The sequence below is a fragment of the Macaca fascicularis genome, chromosome 3 (assembly GCF_037993035.2).
Source record: "Macaca fascicularis isolate 582-1 chromosome 3, T2T-MFA8v1.1".
In the NCBI taxonomy this organism is placed as follows: domain Eukaryota; kingdom Metazoa; phylum Chordata; class Mammalia; order Primates; family Cercopithecidae; genus Macaca; species Macaca fascicularis.
Genome location: NC_088377.1, coordinates 9,713,841 through 9,730,206, shown reverse-complemented (window position 1 = coordinate 9,730,206; position 16,366 = coordinate 9,713,841). Strand labels below are relative to the sequence as shown.

General features: G+C 45.0%; 1 protein-coding gene across 1 annotated transcript in view; it reads right to left on the bottom strand.

The window, feature by feature from the left end:
- VPS26C (VPS26 endosomal protein sorting factor C) overlaps nt 1–11,481 on the bottom strand; it is a 43,860-nt gene extending 32,379 nt beyond the window's left edge. Inside the window, exon 1 of the mRNA XM_005548699.4 lies at nt 11,379–11,481. Coding sequence (XP_005548756.1) covers nt 11,379–11,435 — 57 coding nt within the window. The 5' untranslated portion in view covers nt 11,436–11,481. The remainder of the gene's footprint in view (nt 1–11,378) is intronic.
- Between the last annotated feature and the right edge of the window lie 4,885 nt (nt 11,482–16,366).

Sequence of the window (16,366 nt, the reverse complement as noted above, 5' to 3'; positions counted from 1 at the left end):
TTTTTTTTTTTTTTTTTTTTTTTGAGATAGAGACTGGAGTGCAGTGGCACAATCTCAGCTCACTGTAACCTCTGCCTCCCAGGTTCAAGCGATTCTCCTGACTCAGCCTCCTGAGTAGCTCGGATTACAGGTGCCCGCCACCACACTAGGCTAATTTTTGTATTTTTAGTAGAGACGGGGTTTCTTCATGTTGGTCAGGATGGTCTTGAACTCCTGACCTCAGGTGATCCGCCTACCTCAGCCTCCCAAAGTGCTGAGATTACAGGCATGAGCTACCGTGCCCGGCCCTAGGCACTGCATTGTATCTGAAAGCTGACAGAACTTATAAGTTTTAACATAGGACCAAATTAAATAGGTTGGCATGAAAAAACTTCAACCTTGTTGCCTCTCGCTGGTCACGACATCCTGTAACTAATACTTTACAAGAGAACCACTGGCCCTAGGCTTGTGAAGACACCTCAGCAGCCACTTTGGGATGTGAGGAAGAGTCAGGGAAGGCAGGGAGAAAACAGATATTCTCACTTAAAGTAGAACAGCTCTGCTTTTATCTGTTTATAAAATAAAGTATTTTAATATTTATTATTAAAATTGACATATTAGAATTTTATGTAAGACTTCATTTAATAAAAGGGTTTCACTGCTTTTTTGGAAAATCTTTATCCTAAACAATGTTCATTTTATTGACCTATTTATATGAGGAAACAACTATTTTAACTAACCAGATGAAAGGTAAAATATATTTTCTATCATCTTGGGAAAGGCACTATTTCTCTGAGCTTGGATTTTTTTTCTGCCAACAAGTGACAGCACAAGCTCTCCATTACAGACAATAAAAGGCCCAGGCGGTTTTTTCATGGCTGCTCGCCATATAAACATGTCCATAACGTGTTCTTGTAGATAAGTTAGAGGACAATAAGAAGTATTTTACAAAAATTCCATCTTTACATATTTGTGTTTGTATGAAAAATATCCAGGACATACTTTTTTCTTTTATTCGTGGTAATAAATTTAAGTTTTACCACTTTATAATTTAAAAATTAAATATGGAGTTGGGGCATGGTGGTTGGGAGGCTGAGACCAGAATATCGCTTGAGCCCACAAGTTTGAGACCAGCCTGGGCAACATGCAGAAATCCCGTCTCTACAAATAAAAAAATAGCCAAGCGAGGTAGCACACACCTGTAATCCCAGCTACTCGGGAGGCTGAGGCAGGAGAATCGCTTGAGCCTGGGAGATGGAGGCTGCAGTGAGCAGAGATTGTACCACTGCACTCCAGCCTGGGTGACAGAATGAAGCTCTGTCTCAAAAAAAAAAAAAAAAAAAGCAAATATATGTAAAAAGAGGAAGTGCAGTTTCCCAAAATGAGGTCTGTAAATAACTGATCTAGAAAATGCTCTGGAAAAAATAAAAAGGGATCAGGTTCTGAGGTCAACTGACCTCTCCCTGAGCTCTGGACAGCAAACAGGCAAGGTTTCCCTCTGAGTTTCGGCCATAGGGGCTTCTCGTGGGCGAGCCCCTGTCCGCAGGTGACGCGTGGACCATGCGCTTCCGAAGCGTCTGGCCTGTGTGCTCTCGGGGACGGGGACGGGACGCAGGTCAGCCCACCTGGCCGATGGCTAACAAGTCAGTCAGTTTTCTGAATGTAAGCTGAAACCTAGAAAAGTAACTGGTTGGGGTGGGGGTGCAGCCACATGCAGTAAAAGCACTGCCTGTCTGTATAACAACAACCTGATGGAAAAAGAAATGCGTGAAATGGGGAACTTTACGACGTCACAAACTCCAGTGTGGTTGAAATGAAAGCGGAAAGCAAATGGCAAACTGGCTTCCCCTTCCAGCTTTTCACAACCCTGCCTTGCTCATGGTCAGCCCAGAGCAAGGGCGGAAGAGAGGACTGCAGAGGAGGGAAAGGACTGGGGAGCCAGAGCACCAGAGGTGTGGGAGGATGGGGACAAAGGGGCAGCAAGGGCAATGGCAGTCACGACTTCCCAGGACAGGGGACGGCTGCGACCGGCGGAAAGTCCACGTTAGCTGGATTGGAAACCGAGTCCAGACAGAACAGATGGGCTCTGTCGCCTCCGGGTGGGGCACCAAGCGGGAAGCCGGGCCACGGGGCAGGGGACGGTGAAGCACCGTGCAGCGCCCACCAGCCTGCAGCGCCCACGAGTCTGCGCTGCGCTGCACATGGTACCCGCGGCTCCAGCTGGCCAGTGTGTGGAGGAGATGAGACCCTCGCCAAGAGACTAAGCGGCCACAGCAGGGGGAAGCGTTGCTCACATACCCCTATATCGTTCACACTACGAGGTTAACTGCCGTGAGATCTGCCTGCAGTCAGACAGAAACCTGTTCTAGCAAAACGTTGCCCAGCGACTTCAGTGAGTGCGGCTGACCCGGGCGCCTCCGCCCCGGAGTCCAGCAGCAGCACCGATTGCGCAGGAGGCGCCCCGCAAGCATCCTTTCCTGATCCGTGCTGCGGTTCCCAGGCCCGTTGCAGCTGGCTCACAGAGACTGCGCACGCAAAGCGTCTCCATGCCCTGCCATTCACCTTTCGACATACAGAGCCGCATTCCAACTTTTAGTGATAAAACCCGGCGCCAAAACGAACACGCGATGTTACGTGTGTTACCTCTGCGCATGCGCCGGGCATTCCCTGCACTCCAGAACCTGATGAACGCGCGGTAGGGACCCCAGGCTTCCGTGCTTTCGCTTTCCCAGAAGCTACGTGTCCTCAGTCTACATATTGTTACCTGGAAAATAAAGTTTTCTCCTTTTTCCTTCCTTTGTTAACAGGCAGAAGGTGTAGGCTGCAGGTTTCGGGCCTAAGAGAAAGCATGTCTGGAGACACAGAGTAGACTCCTAAATGACATAACGGAGATGAGCGTCTGCGTCGGGGACTCGGCATTAGGAGGAGGCAGAGGAAAAGCCCATCATCGTGGCTGAGGGAGATCTGGCAAGCAGCTTGCAGGGGATGAAGGGTGTGCAAAACAGGCTGAGACCTGTCCAGTGCCGAAACACGCCGCTGTGGTCAAGCAAGCTTTACCACTGCTCAGGCCCAGGCTCGTACAAGATTTGCGGCAACAAACACCAAGTGGAGAACTGCATGAACACTTTTCATCGCATCGCAGTTTTCAGACAATCTCGGATAATCCTGAAAATGCTTCTTATGCATTACATAAGAGTTTAGGTTATGATTTAGCAGACAAGCTTTTTCAGGAGGATTAGGTTATTAGCGGAAAAAGAGAGCTACTTAAAGTTTGGATGACTGTATTCCTAAAAGGTTCATACCTCTCCAAATTATCTTAAGATCTCTCCTAGCAAAGATTTAAATTTTTATACCCTGAGTCCTTACAACAAGCGTTCACTACAACTGATCATTCATTTACTAAGAATCCAGCAGGTTAAAGTAGAATACTTAAGCTTAAAAAAAAACTAGCATTTTAGCTTTGCAATTTTTCTTCATAATAATGAAGTCTTATGTATAGGGTTTCTCCTTTTCTTTTCACAAGAAATTACGGGCATGCCAAATTCAGGTAGTACTGAGGTTCTTAAGGTAACAATACTCAGTCCACAGTGTATAAATTTCTTCTCATTGTAACCTGGCTATGCTGGGGCGTAAATATCTTATTTACGTTTTTCACAACCATAATATTTAACAATGTCATTTTCATGAGTACATGTGCCAGAATTTAAGAATGTAAAACATTCTGAATTTGTAAAAACAAATGCATTAAATTTACACTACAGAAATATTTACTGCAGGATTTTTCTAACCAGTAAGCTCCCCTACGGCGTTCCAAGACATAAAGTAATTTACAATGCATTTGAGTCCAACTTTTTGACCAAGAACACATCTACTGCACTAAACAAAGGAGTTGCAACAATACCAAAATCACCCTCGGCTCTCAGGGCCAAAAACGCTGTCTGCTCTGTATGTTCTCCTTGGTCACTGACTCTCCTTCCTCCAAGTAGACATAGACAGTGGGCACATATTTGACAATCGGTGAAGCATCTGACAAGCACTCATTATGCCATTTGGAGGGTGTACTAATGTAACTAGCGTTGTGGCACACAAAGGGCAGTTCTAAGGGTGAACAGACCTCAGAGCGTGGAAAAAAAAATTTGACAGTGCCACCACATATTACTCCGGCCCCTACGAGGTGTTGGAAGCTAGGATAAATGTCTTAAAACACGATCTCATTAGTTTTCAAAATACAGCCTTTGAGTAGTATCATCTCCATCCTACAGATGAGAATTAAGACCCAGAGAAGGCACACAGAATCCTAGATTTAGGACTAAAAAGACGTAACTTCAAATATCTGCTTTCATCTGAACCAAAAAATGGGGAAAACACCACCTCTTAACAGTATATGGAAGGATTAAAGCACTCTGTGAGCTGGAAAAGGCTGTCCTAGTCTACCTAATTATAAAACAGTGTTAGGTATTTCCATGGGAAATTTATCTTTCACTGGAAGGGTGGAATTAGGGAATTTTTAACACAATTCCTGATTATCATACCATACATGGGTCTTTGGAAAGAGAAGTCAAGTTTTTAAGCCAGGCGTGGTGGCTCATGCCTGTAATCCCAACACTTTGTCAGGCCAAGGCAGGAGGATTCCTTGAGGCCAGGAGTTTCAGACTGACCTGGGCAACACAGCATGATTTCATCTCTATTTTAATCAAATACTTAAAAAAGAAGTTTTCTATCCAAGGGGAAGGATGCGCTTAGGGAGAAGGTGCCCCAACAGCAATGCTGCAAGCTTGGAGAAAGGGTCTATATTTGCAATGAGCCACAGGAACTAGGATGAAGACCATGGAAAATCAAACCTTGGACAATTTTCTATTATATTCCATTCCCGAATCAGACAGAAAACCATATTTATAGGAATTCTGGAATCTCTACTCCCAATTTATTTGAATCATGATCTTAAGAATGACTATTCTAAAGCAAACACAAGTAATGGAGGGTGCGATGTGTAGCTCTGGGGCTATGTCAAAATAAGAATAAATCTTACCAACATCTTTCTGGAATTGATACCTAGAATATTATTTATAATTACGAAGCAAAACCCATAATATGCTTACAATACCATAGTTTCCCCTTTCTGATCAATGCATTTATAAAACTAGCAGTCTTATGCATTTTTAAAAATGTTTTAAGGCTTCCACTCATCATTTAATAAAGTTTTTGAGCACCTATTAAGTGGCGAGTACTGCCAGGCCCAGGAATACAAAGATAAACAAAATCAAATATTTTAATTGAGTGGACTAATAGAACAGTCACTACAACAGAAGGTAATTAGTGCAATGACAGCGGTATACACACAATGTATTTGTAAACTATTGCCAGTTACTACTAAATTATAGAAAACATTCCCATGTTATTCTGTTCACTTTGTTTCCTTTGCTGTGTAGAAGTTTTTTAGCTTGATGTGATCCCATCTGTCCATTTTTGCTTGGGTTACCTGTCCTTTTAAGGTATTGCTCAAGAAATCTTTGCCCAGACCAATGTCCTGGAGGGTTTCCCCAATGTTTCTTTTAGTAGCTTCATAGTTTCAGATCTTAGATTTAAGACCTTAGTCCATTTTGATTGTCATTCCCATGTTATTCTGTCCTTCCTGACAATTAGACTTGACATTCCGTTATCCCATCATAATCTCACTTTCGTTAGTTACTCTTTTTGTAATTCTGCTTGTAAGAAATTTTCTAAAATTTAAATATTAAAATTAGGATTTTTTACAAGGCTATGGGTGACAAGAGTTGTTGCTATAACAGAAACTGAAGCACACATTTCTAAACAACTCATGTCAAAAAAATAATGGAAATTAAAAGATATTTTAAGTTGTACAATAATAGAAAACACTACCAATCAAATATTGTGGGACACAATTTTCAGACATGGCAGTGGAGCATTATCTCGGGGTCCTCTGACATTCCCACAGTGCATGAGGTTACTAAACCATGAAACCTCATCAGGGTCCTTCGGAGCAGTGTCTTCTCCTAGAATCTAGGTGAAGTGATCCTACTTCCACTCTCCTCTCCAGCAGGACGTGGGGAGGGTTACAAGGGTTTTTGCTTTACAATAATTCACTCACCTATTAAAAACAAAAAAAACTTAAGGTACGAAGTACTACTTTAGAGTAGAACTTAGTGCGAAATGTCTGCATTTTTAAAAAGGAGGCTACAATTCAATATACTAAACAGCCAACTTACAAAGTTAAAAAACAAAACAAAACAGAATAAACCTTAAGAAAACAAATATTTTGGAAAGACGGTCAACCTAAGTCACATTAAAAAACTGCTGTTGCTGCCAGATTAGATGAGGATGAACAACTATAAACACCTGGTCAATCAAGTGAAAGAAACAGTCTACAGGACTCAGATTGCATCCCAAACGTCTGCAAGTTCTTGTTCACTAGGTTTACATTGCCTATTCCTCATGACTGAGACCAGCAGTGCATGGTGGGCACTTAGTTTAATACTTGATTTTCAAACTAGATTCTAATGCTTACTTTTCAAAACTAGATTCTAATGCTTAGTTTTCAAAACTAGGTTCAATGAAGCTCCAGAAGGGCCCCTAGCTTCTCACTTTTCCCCCTAGATGACTATACCCTACTTTATGCTCCTTCATACACCACAGATGCTCTTATTTGAGCACTTGATCATCTTTTTAATCATCTCTCATTTTATATATTTGCCTTTCTCTACTAACCTGTAACCCTCATGAGATCAACAGACATTGGTTGAATGAAGTTGATTAAATAATATAAAAAAGAATGGGACTAATGAAAATGTTAATATGAAAAAGTATCCAAGATAAAGGTACATTATTAAGCAAAAGAACAAGTTGCATGTGTGTGCACATGTGTGTCTGGAACAGTACACAAATCATCAGTGAATACGTCCAAGGGCAGAACAGGCAGTCAGGAAGAGTAGGAGACTTGACTTTTCATTTTACCTTCTTCTGCAGCATGTTATTTTTTTTTTTCCTGAGACAGAGTCATGCTCTGTTGCCCAGGCTGGAGTGCAGTGGTGTGATCTTGGCTTACTGCAACCTTCGCCTCCCGGGTTCAAGTGATTCTCATACCTCAGCCTCCCAAGTAGCTGGGACTACAGGCGTGCACCACACCCAGCTACTTTTTCTGTTTTTAGTAGAGATAGGGTTTCGCCATGTTGGCCAGGCTGGTCTCGAACTCCTGGGCTCAAGTGATCTGCCTACCTGAGCCTCCCAAAGTACTGCAATTACAGGCACGAGCCACCACACCCAGCCGGGATATTACGTTTTTAACATGTCATGTATTACGTTTATTTTTTTAAATGCTTCAACTGTAATTTTTTAAAAATCATTTTGTCAATATTTTTTCTTAAAAAAAAAGGTCAATTTTAAATCTAAGTATAACTTAGGTTTCTCTGGTGTCCATAGAATCAAGCCATTTTCAAATGCTTCCACAACAAAGATACCGAAAAGCACAATAACAGAATCAGCATATCTTCAAAGTAGAAGTCATATCAGTCTTTTTTTATTGAAATATCTCAATGTTATTCACAGCACTACTAAGAAATGAATAACATTTCTATATTACAAATTCCTCCATTTTGCATAAAAATGGCCACTCCTAGGGAAGCAGAATAATAGTGTTTGATGGACATGCTTTGAACTGGAACTGATCTGAGTTGGAATCCAGACTCGGTCATTAGTCGGGTGAAGTTCTTCAACTTGTCTAGTTGGGTTATGAAATTCTTCAACTTGTCTAAGCCTCCATTTCCTCATCAGAAAAATGAGAGTGGTACTGCCTGGCTGTCAAACCTTACCCCAGAACCTCTGCTGGAACATAAGCTTGCCTTATGTGCTTACACTGACAAACACATTTCACTTGAAAGACAATCACTCATGACCTCAAGCCTGGGATAGTACTGCTTAGAATCAGGCTAAAGTAGGTGGCAGCCACCTCAAGCAACCCAGAATTGTAGGCATGGTGCTCTGGCAGGCCCATAGGTAAGTCAAATCTTTGGTAACTGAATCTTTACTGTCACTGTTGAGATGTATGGAGAAAAGAGAAAATGTGTATGCTATCAGCTCCATTGCAGCCAGCTAAGGGTGAGGAGGGTAGGAGAGAAGGGCCGCTTCTCCCACAACCACAGTGCAAACTAGAAGTGACATATGCACTGCCTGCGGTCAATGAGGCCTCCTGGAGGACCAGACCGCAAGGGTCCTGCTACGTGGGGCTTGGAAAGCAGCCATGACAGTGCTGGCTGCCTACTCCACCTACCCTGAGTCACAGATCATGGAGTCTAGCACATGAATCATGGGCACTCATGTCAGAGATTTTTGTCAATTGATTAATTAGTTTAATAACTTTCTCTTTTCTGTTGCCTTTTAAAAAAATATAGCAATGTTTTTCTTTTATATTCACCATATAATGTTTCCTTTAAAATGCATGTAAGTGTAAAAAGTGACTGAAGGTTGAGAGAAGCTGCCTTCAGCCATCAATTGCAGATTCTGTTCCTGATACTAGCATCAGGACATGTAGTCTAGAGGGACAGAGCTGACTCAGTCTTCAACTCTGCGACCCGCAGGAAGTGGTCCTGGCTGTGGATGACTTCTGCTGGGGCAACTTTATCATTCCACTGCTTGCCTCTTTTCTAATATACTTTTCATTACTTGTATCATATTTAAAACCACAGAAGATATCTCAGCATCCCAGCTGGAGTAACATTTCTGAAAAGAATGTGCTAACTTGTTAATGAAATAATGAATACTAAAGTTAAATGCATAGAGTCTCCTGTCATTGCCCTCCCATTGTTATTTTGAAACATTTCCAAGCTCCAGAAAAGTTATGAAACTATAAAGTAGTGGAAAAATTTGAACTGTCATACAGTGCCGGTAGACTGTGAAGTGGTACAAGATACTTTGGAAAATAATTTGGCAGCTCTTCAAAAAGTTAAAGTAGCTCAGCAAAATCCACTCCTAGGTATACACCCAAGAGAAATAAAAATATCCTCTCACATAAAAACTTGTACTACAATGTTCATAACATTATTAATAGCAAAAAGGTAGAAATAACTCCAATGTCCATCAAGAGATGAGTGGTTAAACAAAATATGATCTATCCATACAATGGAATATTATTCAACCATAAAAAGGAATGAGGAACTGACACATGCTATGACAAGCATGAACACCAAACATTACTTGAAGTAAAAGAAGCCTGTCAGTCAAAAGGGTCACAAACTGTACGATTCCATTTATATGAAATGTCAAGAACAGGCAACTCCAGAGACAAAGTCGATTTGTCACTGCCAGGGGTCAGGAGGGAGAGGGAATGAGGAGTGACAGCTAATGGGTTCAGGGTTTCTTTTTGGGGTGAAAATGTTCTAGAATTAGATCGTGGTGATGGATGCGCAACTCTGCAAATACACTAAAAAACTACTGAATTGTATACTTTCAAAGGGTACATTTTGTATTTTAAATTATCTCTACAAAGCTGTTATTTTTTAAAAAGAATACAGACTCATGTAGCTTTTAACCTCATTCAGCAATTGTTAGTATTTTGCCACATTCACTTTCTCTCCTATACACACATGTGCATAAACATATGTGCACAGTCTATGGCTGGACACTTTGACCCTAAACACTTCAGCATGTGAAGTATTCTCCTATATAACCAAAATATTACGCTGGAGAAATTCAACACCAATACACAACAATTAAAGTCCATATTCGGATTTATATTTTATCAGAAATTAAGCATTCTATTTGGTTCTCATGTCCCTTTAGTCTTTTAGTCTAGAAAAATTATCTCGCCTTTATTTTTTGACATTGATATTTCTGAAAAAACCACGCTACTTGTTTCACAGAATGTCCCTCAATTTGGATATGCCTGATTGTTTCCTTATGAACTGACATGGATTAAACATTTTTGGCGGGAATACTACATAGCTGAGTTGTGACCTTTTTGGTGCATCATGCCAAGGGGTACCGAATGTCAGTCATCTCATTAGTTGTGATGGTAAAGTGGTGTTCATTGTTGTGCTTGGCTAGAGTGTGACTACCAGATTTCTCCATTATAAAGGTAGCTTTTTCCTTTTGATTTTTTGAGAGGGGGTCTTACTCTGTGGCCCAGGCTGGAGTGCAGTGGTGCAATCTTGGCTCACTGCAGCCTCTGCCTGCCGGGTTCCAGCGATTTTTCTGCCTCAGTTGCCGGGGTAGCTGGGATTACAGGCGTCTGCCACCACGCCCGGCTAATTTTTGTATTTTTAGTAAAGACAGGGTTTCACCATGTTGGCCAGGCTGGTTTCGAACTCCTGATCTCAGGTGATCTGCCCGCCTCGGCCTCCCAAAGTGCTGGGATTACAGGTGTGAGCCACCACGCCAGGCCAGTTTTTTCCCTTTGTAATTAACCATCAAAGGGATGACCATTTGAGCTTGTGTAAATACCAGGCTTCCCCAGTTCTTTTGCCCAAAAGTTTCAGCATCCATCCAAGACCTTTGTCTGGTACTCTGTCCCTTGTGAGATTACTTTGCATTAATATGCCCAACCACTGCTATCAATTTTATTCCGAAGAGTGTTGGGGCTGTGATTTCAACCCTAGCTGCACATGTATCATCGGTATCGCCGAGAGTGGAACCCCAGCAACCATATTTTAAAATTCCTCAGGGTGACTGATTCTGATGTCGAGTAAGGGTTGAGATTCCCCGAGTCAGAGGAACCTTACAACACCCTCATTTGCAAATAAGGACACTGAGGCCCAAGGAGATTAAATGACTGGCCAATGTCACAAAACCTGTTAATGGCAGAGTCAAGATTTTATTTTTTTATGCTTGCATTTTAATAGTCAATCCTTTATCTCAGTCGAAGAATAAAACCAGAAAAAGGAGTAACTTTCGTAGTATGTTGTTAAAAGTGACTGTCACTTAATATATGCTGCCGCCAGACATACCCATTACTGCTTCCAAGGTTAGTTTTAGCTTTCGTTCATTGGACCTTTGCGGGCACCTTAGGAGAGAGGGAAAGGGGAGTCTGGTCGTCAACTCCTCTGCCCTCAGCGCTCACTGCGGGAGCTCAAGCCTGAAGGCCCAATGCCCACCGCCGGGTGTCCAAGGGGCCAGATGGGAAGAGCTGCAGCCCCGGAGCCGGGCGCCTGCCCTGCACGTCCCGCAGATGCTGCGGCGGCGCCTCTCGCGGGGCCCCTCGCAGGGCAGGCCAGGCTCGCGCGGGAAGCACCTGGCGGGGACGCACCTGGCGGGAACGCACCCACCTGGCGGAGACGCACCTGGTGGGACAGCCCTGCCCCGCCTAGGGACGCGGGACGTGTGCAGGGCGATGGAGACAGCGGAACCTGCAGACCCGCCCAACCCCATCTCCACCCCAAGCCCCCACTTACCCCGGCGTGATAAACTTTATTCGCTCTTTTAATCTTGATGTCCAGGGCCGTTCCCATCTCCAATTCTCCACAGCAGCCGCCACTTCCGGCTGCGCGTGACCCCAGGGAAACAAGGGGCGCCTCGCCCCTTCGTTCTGGGCCCCGCCCCTTTCCCTCTCAGCCGGCAGCAGCTCACGTGACCTCGCACCTACGTCGCACACACTTCCTAGCTCCGAGAGGCGAACGCTCCACGCCTTCCTCCTTCCGGCACAGGAGCAGGCCTTAGTGCGGGGAGAAGAGCTGTCACCCTTCACCCCGCCCACTCCGAGCGTGAAAGGCGGGACCAAACTAGCCCCACTCGGGATAGTCTTACGCCGGAAATGCTCCTTTTCTTTCTGGGTTAGGGGAGGGAGGGAAGAACTCTCGGCTCTCCCGGCGTGCCCCGCGGCCGGGGGCGGGACCGAGGCCGTCTGTCGGACGCAGCCTGCGCAGGAAGCATGATGCTCCCGTCAGGCTGTGCGGCGCAGAGGGGTAGCACTATGGAGTTGTCTTTCTGGAGGTTATAACTTGGGAATGCCTGCCCTCCTCAAATGTCCTTAATCTCCTCAACTGTAGCCCTCTACCGCTTTCTCCCTGGGGTTCTGAAGAGCAGGCGCCCCCTTGTCTGTCCGTGGCCAGGCGCCATTCCCTGCCCTTCCCACGGGAACGGTTCCGGTCACCCTCGGGTGCAGCCTCTGCGCGCTCGTCCCGCAAAGCGCTGATCGGCTGGCGGCTCGGCTGCCCAGCGTCCCAGCGCCAGCCGGGCGTAGGGCCAAGGTCTCGGGAAGCGCCAGGTGACCTCGCTCCGCTCGGAGCCGCGGCGTTGGGTCACCCGCCGGCCGGGCTCCTCGGGCCGCGAGGGATTGTGGGTGTTCCCCAGGCGCGTGTCCTGGAACCGGGTATTAAATATTCAGATCCGTGCGCCCCGCGCTGAAGGGTGGAAAGGCACGGCCGGCAGGCTCTGGCGCTTGGAGGTTGATTGCAAATGAAAGACTGGAAGCTGAAGTGAATCTGCCTATTCTTATTCCCACCAACAGCTGACCCCAGATACAGTTTGCGGGGGTGGGTGGCGTTACTGCAGGGCAGGGCAGTGAACGGTTAACATACTTCGTTTACTGAGTTAAAATCTCTTGTAAATGTTATAAATGAGGATTTTGCCAGTAAGCAGAAGGTCAGATTTCATTTTGGCAAGTGATTTAATGCGGTGAAAAGTGCTTTTTGTTTAAATTCTTTGCTTTTTGTTTATTTGATTCCGATAATTGTTTTTAAAAGTGCATTAGTTTTGGGATGACATCAGAAATTATCTGTAAAACGATTGCAAGAATTAGTATCATGAATGCCTCCCTCTTGAGAATATAAAATGTTTTACAGGCCAGCAGTGTTGGTACTGCAGCTACAACTGCTTTTGAAGGTTAATAAATGGTATTTTCAAATATTCAGGTCTTGGTTTGCAGCTCATCTCTGCCGTCAGGGCTTTGGTCTCTGCCTTGAATGTTTTCCTGGCAACTCAAACTCAGCGATTTTAGAACAATTCATTAGGGACTTGAAAATCACAGTCTAGTCTATTAGAATTCAAGAAGTGGATCCCTTTCCACTAGACTCACCCATCATTTTTGTAAAAAATCAATCTCAGTAGACACTGCAGAGAAACAGAAAAAGAAACACATGTATCCACATTGTATACTTGTTTGTTTTGTTTTGTTTTTGAGACGGAGTCTCGCTCTGTCGCCCGGGCTGGAGTGCAGTGGCGCTATCTCAGCTCACTGCAACCTCCGCCTCCCGGGTTCAAGCGATTCTCCTGCCTCAGCCTCCCGAGCAGCTGGGATTACAGGCACGCGCCACCACTCCCAGCTTATTTGTGTATTAGTAGAGATGGGGTTTCACCATGTTGGCCAGGCTGGTCTCGAACTCCTGACCTCGTGATCCGCCTGTCTGGGCCTCCTAAAGTGCTGGGATTACAGGGGTGAGCCACCGCGCCAGCCTCCAATCGCTATCCTTTTAAATCTTTTCCATCCTTCACACTTTAGGTGATACCTTAACTTTCTGGTCCATTTGAGTTACCAAAAATCAGACCTTGTTAAAGTGTCGATTTCATGTCTCAAGCGGGACCCTAAATCCCTTAGTGTGAGTGGGAAGGTGCAAAGCGTAGTTTTCTGCAAGTCCTGGCTTCTGTGTTGAGATAAGGAAGAGGAGAGAAAATGAGACAAATATGTCTTAACTGGCCACTGCTGAATTTTCTTAGTTGATTCCTGCTTCTCTGGGTAACTGTCTCGTTTAAAATTCCTTTGGCGGGGTACACATGGGGAGGTCGGGTGGAGCCTTCTCTCTGCCACACAGTTCCATGGGAGATCTGTCCCCACCTTGATCTTTTCCATCACGCCCCTGGCAGCACCCAGCAGTACACTCAGACTCTCAGGCAAGATCGCTCAGGACCATTTGTCTTCGGCACAGGAAGGATTTGACCCAGGAGAAATACACATCTTTGCCACAAAAAAGGGCTGGACTGAAGACCACCCCATGGCTGCTCCTCTCTCCCCTGCTATCCCTCTTCAATTTTCTTGTTCCCTCTTGCAATACAGACAGGGATAAATCAGAAAGAGTGCTGGAGGAACAGATCTGCAGGCAAATAGAATACCAGACTCCCCTTCCAGTAGGCCCCCTGATACCTAGGAGAGATTGTCCTATGTCCTTCCCAGCTACATCACTTCGCACCAGAAACACTGTCCTCCATGATACTGTCTCCTTTCATTCCTTCCCCTGCCTTCCTGTATAGATTGAGGAGAGGACTGGGGAAGTATTTGGTGGAAGAGGGGGCCAGATCTGCAGCTTTTTCTTAAGCCCTGGGGGAAGTGGCCCTAATTATAGGCATCTTTCATTAGGAGATGGAGTGCTATGCCTGTAGTTTTCCATTGTGAGTCTAGTGCCAATTCTAGGACAACAGCAGAGGTCCCACTAAACATCCTTAAGTGGGTGCTAAGATTCTCTGCCCAGACCCTTCCTTCAAGACTGAAGGACATGTTCCCTGAGCTGCTAGGAGTATTTATCTCAACAGCGCTCAGCTAAGTCACTCTTCAAAGCTTTCCTTTAATGAAGAAAACTGCCTTGCCTAAGGTCATTCCCCCTTCTTGGGGGCAGTCCACACCTGACGATTAATCCATTTAGGATATACAGGCCTCTCCCTTGTCCCAGTTTAGGACAACTCTGAAGGACCATTCCATATCCAAAACTCCTAGTATTAGTTAAATACTGATGTGTAGCAAACTAGCCCAATCTGTAGTAGTTTTAAATAACAAACGTCTCATGTCTGCGAGTTGGGAACTCAGGAGAAGCTTCCCTGGGTGTTTCTGGCTCAAGGTGTCAGGTTCTTGCAGTCCTCTGAAGACCTGTTGTGGGCTGGAATATCCACTTCCAAGATGGCTCCCTCACGTGACTGAGGTTGGGAGCACTCACTTCCACTCCGCAGGTTGCTTGAGAAGCCTCACAATATGGCAGCTAGCTTCTCCCAGACCAGTCAATCAAGAGAGAGTGCAATTAGGGAGCTGCAATGCTCTATGTGGCCAAGTATCTGAAGCACATCTACTTTTCTTCTCTCCATTAGAAGACAGTCACTAAATCCAACCTACACTTGGGAAGGGGAATTTAGCTCTACCTTTGGAAGGCAGGGTCAAAGAATTTGAGGACTTTTTTTTTTTTTTTTTTTTTTTTTTGAGACGGAGTCTCGCTCTGTAGCCCAGGCTGGAGTGCAGTGGCCGGATCTCAGCTCACTGCAAGCTCCGCCTCCCGGGTTCACGCCATTCTCCGGCCTCAGCCTCCCGAGTAGCTGGGACTACAGGCGCCCGCCACCTCGCCCGGCTAGTTTTTTGTATTTCTTAGTAGAGACGGGGTTTCACCGTGTTATCCAGGATGGTCTCGATCTCCTGACCTCGTGATCCACCTGTCTCGGCCTCCCAAAGTGCTGGGATTACAGGCTTGAGCCACCGCGCCCGGCCGAGGACGTATTTTAAACCACTACACTCCGCATTGAATCCAGCTTCCTACGCCCAAACCCTGTGCACCTCTTGATCCTGAGAGCACCTCCCCAGTAAACTTCCTGCACATTAAATCTCCATCTCGTAGTCTGCTTTCTGGCAACCTAACCTCAACAATCCAGTTACGCTAGTTTCTTAATAACCCTCAAGACAATCTTATGATACAGGAATAATTACTATTTCCTCACCTTACAGAAGGGAAGACAGGCACAGAAAGATTAATGTACTTGCCCAACGTCATATAGCAACTAAGTGGCAGCCACCAATTCTGACTCCAGAGTTCATACAGGCAATTGCTGATCAATGCGCCACATACATGCATACAACAAATGCCTGGGTGCATAACAATGGGGGGCTCATGATCATAATCAAAAGACTGGACAAAAGACTGCCAATCAAATGGGAAAATCCAGCAGAGGTGCAATGTCATAGTTAAAGGCAATCTTAAAGAAAGGAATTGGGGGTCATTGTATTAACTGATAGTGAAGATAGAGTATTAAAACTACTGCAGAATAGTATAATGCTTTTTTGCTAGGGCTGCCACAATGAAGTACCACAAACTGGTAGCTTCAAACAACAGAAATTTATTCTTTTACACTTCTGGAGCCTGCAAGTTCAAAATCAAGATGTCAGCAGGGTTGTTCTTCTGAGGACGGTGAGGAAAGAATCTGTTCCAGTTCTCTCTCCTTGGCTTTTAGGTGGCCCTCTTATGTCTCCTCACTCTATCTTTAAAAAATATGTCTTCATGGCCGGGCACAGTGGCTCACACCTATAATCCCAGCACTTTGGGAGGTCAAGGCAGGAAGATGCCTTGAGCCCAGGAGTCCAAGACTAGCCTGGGCAACATGGCAAAACCCCCCGTCTCTACAAAAATATAAAAATTAGCTGGACATAGTGACACATGCCAGTAGTCCCAGCTACTTGGGAAGCTGAGGTGGGAGG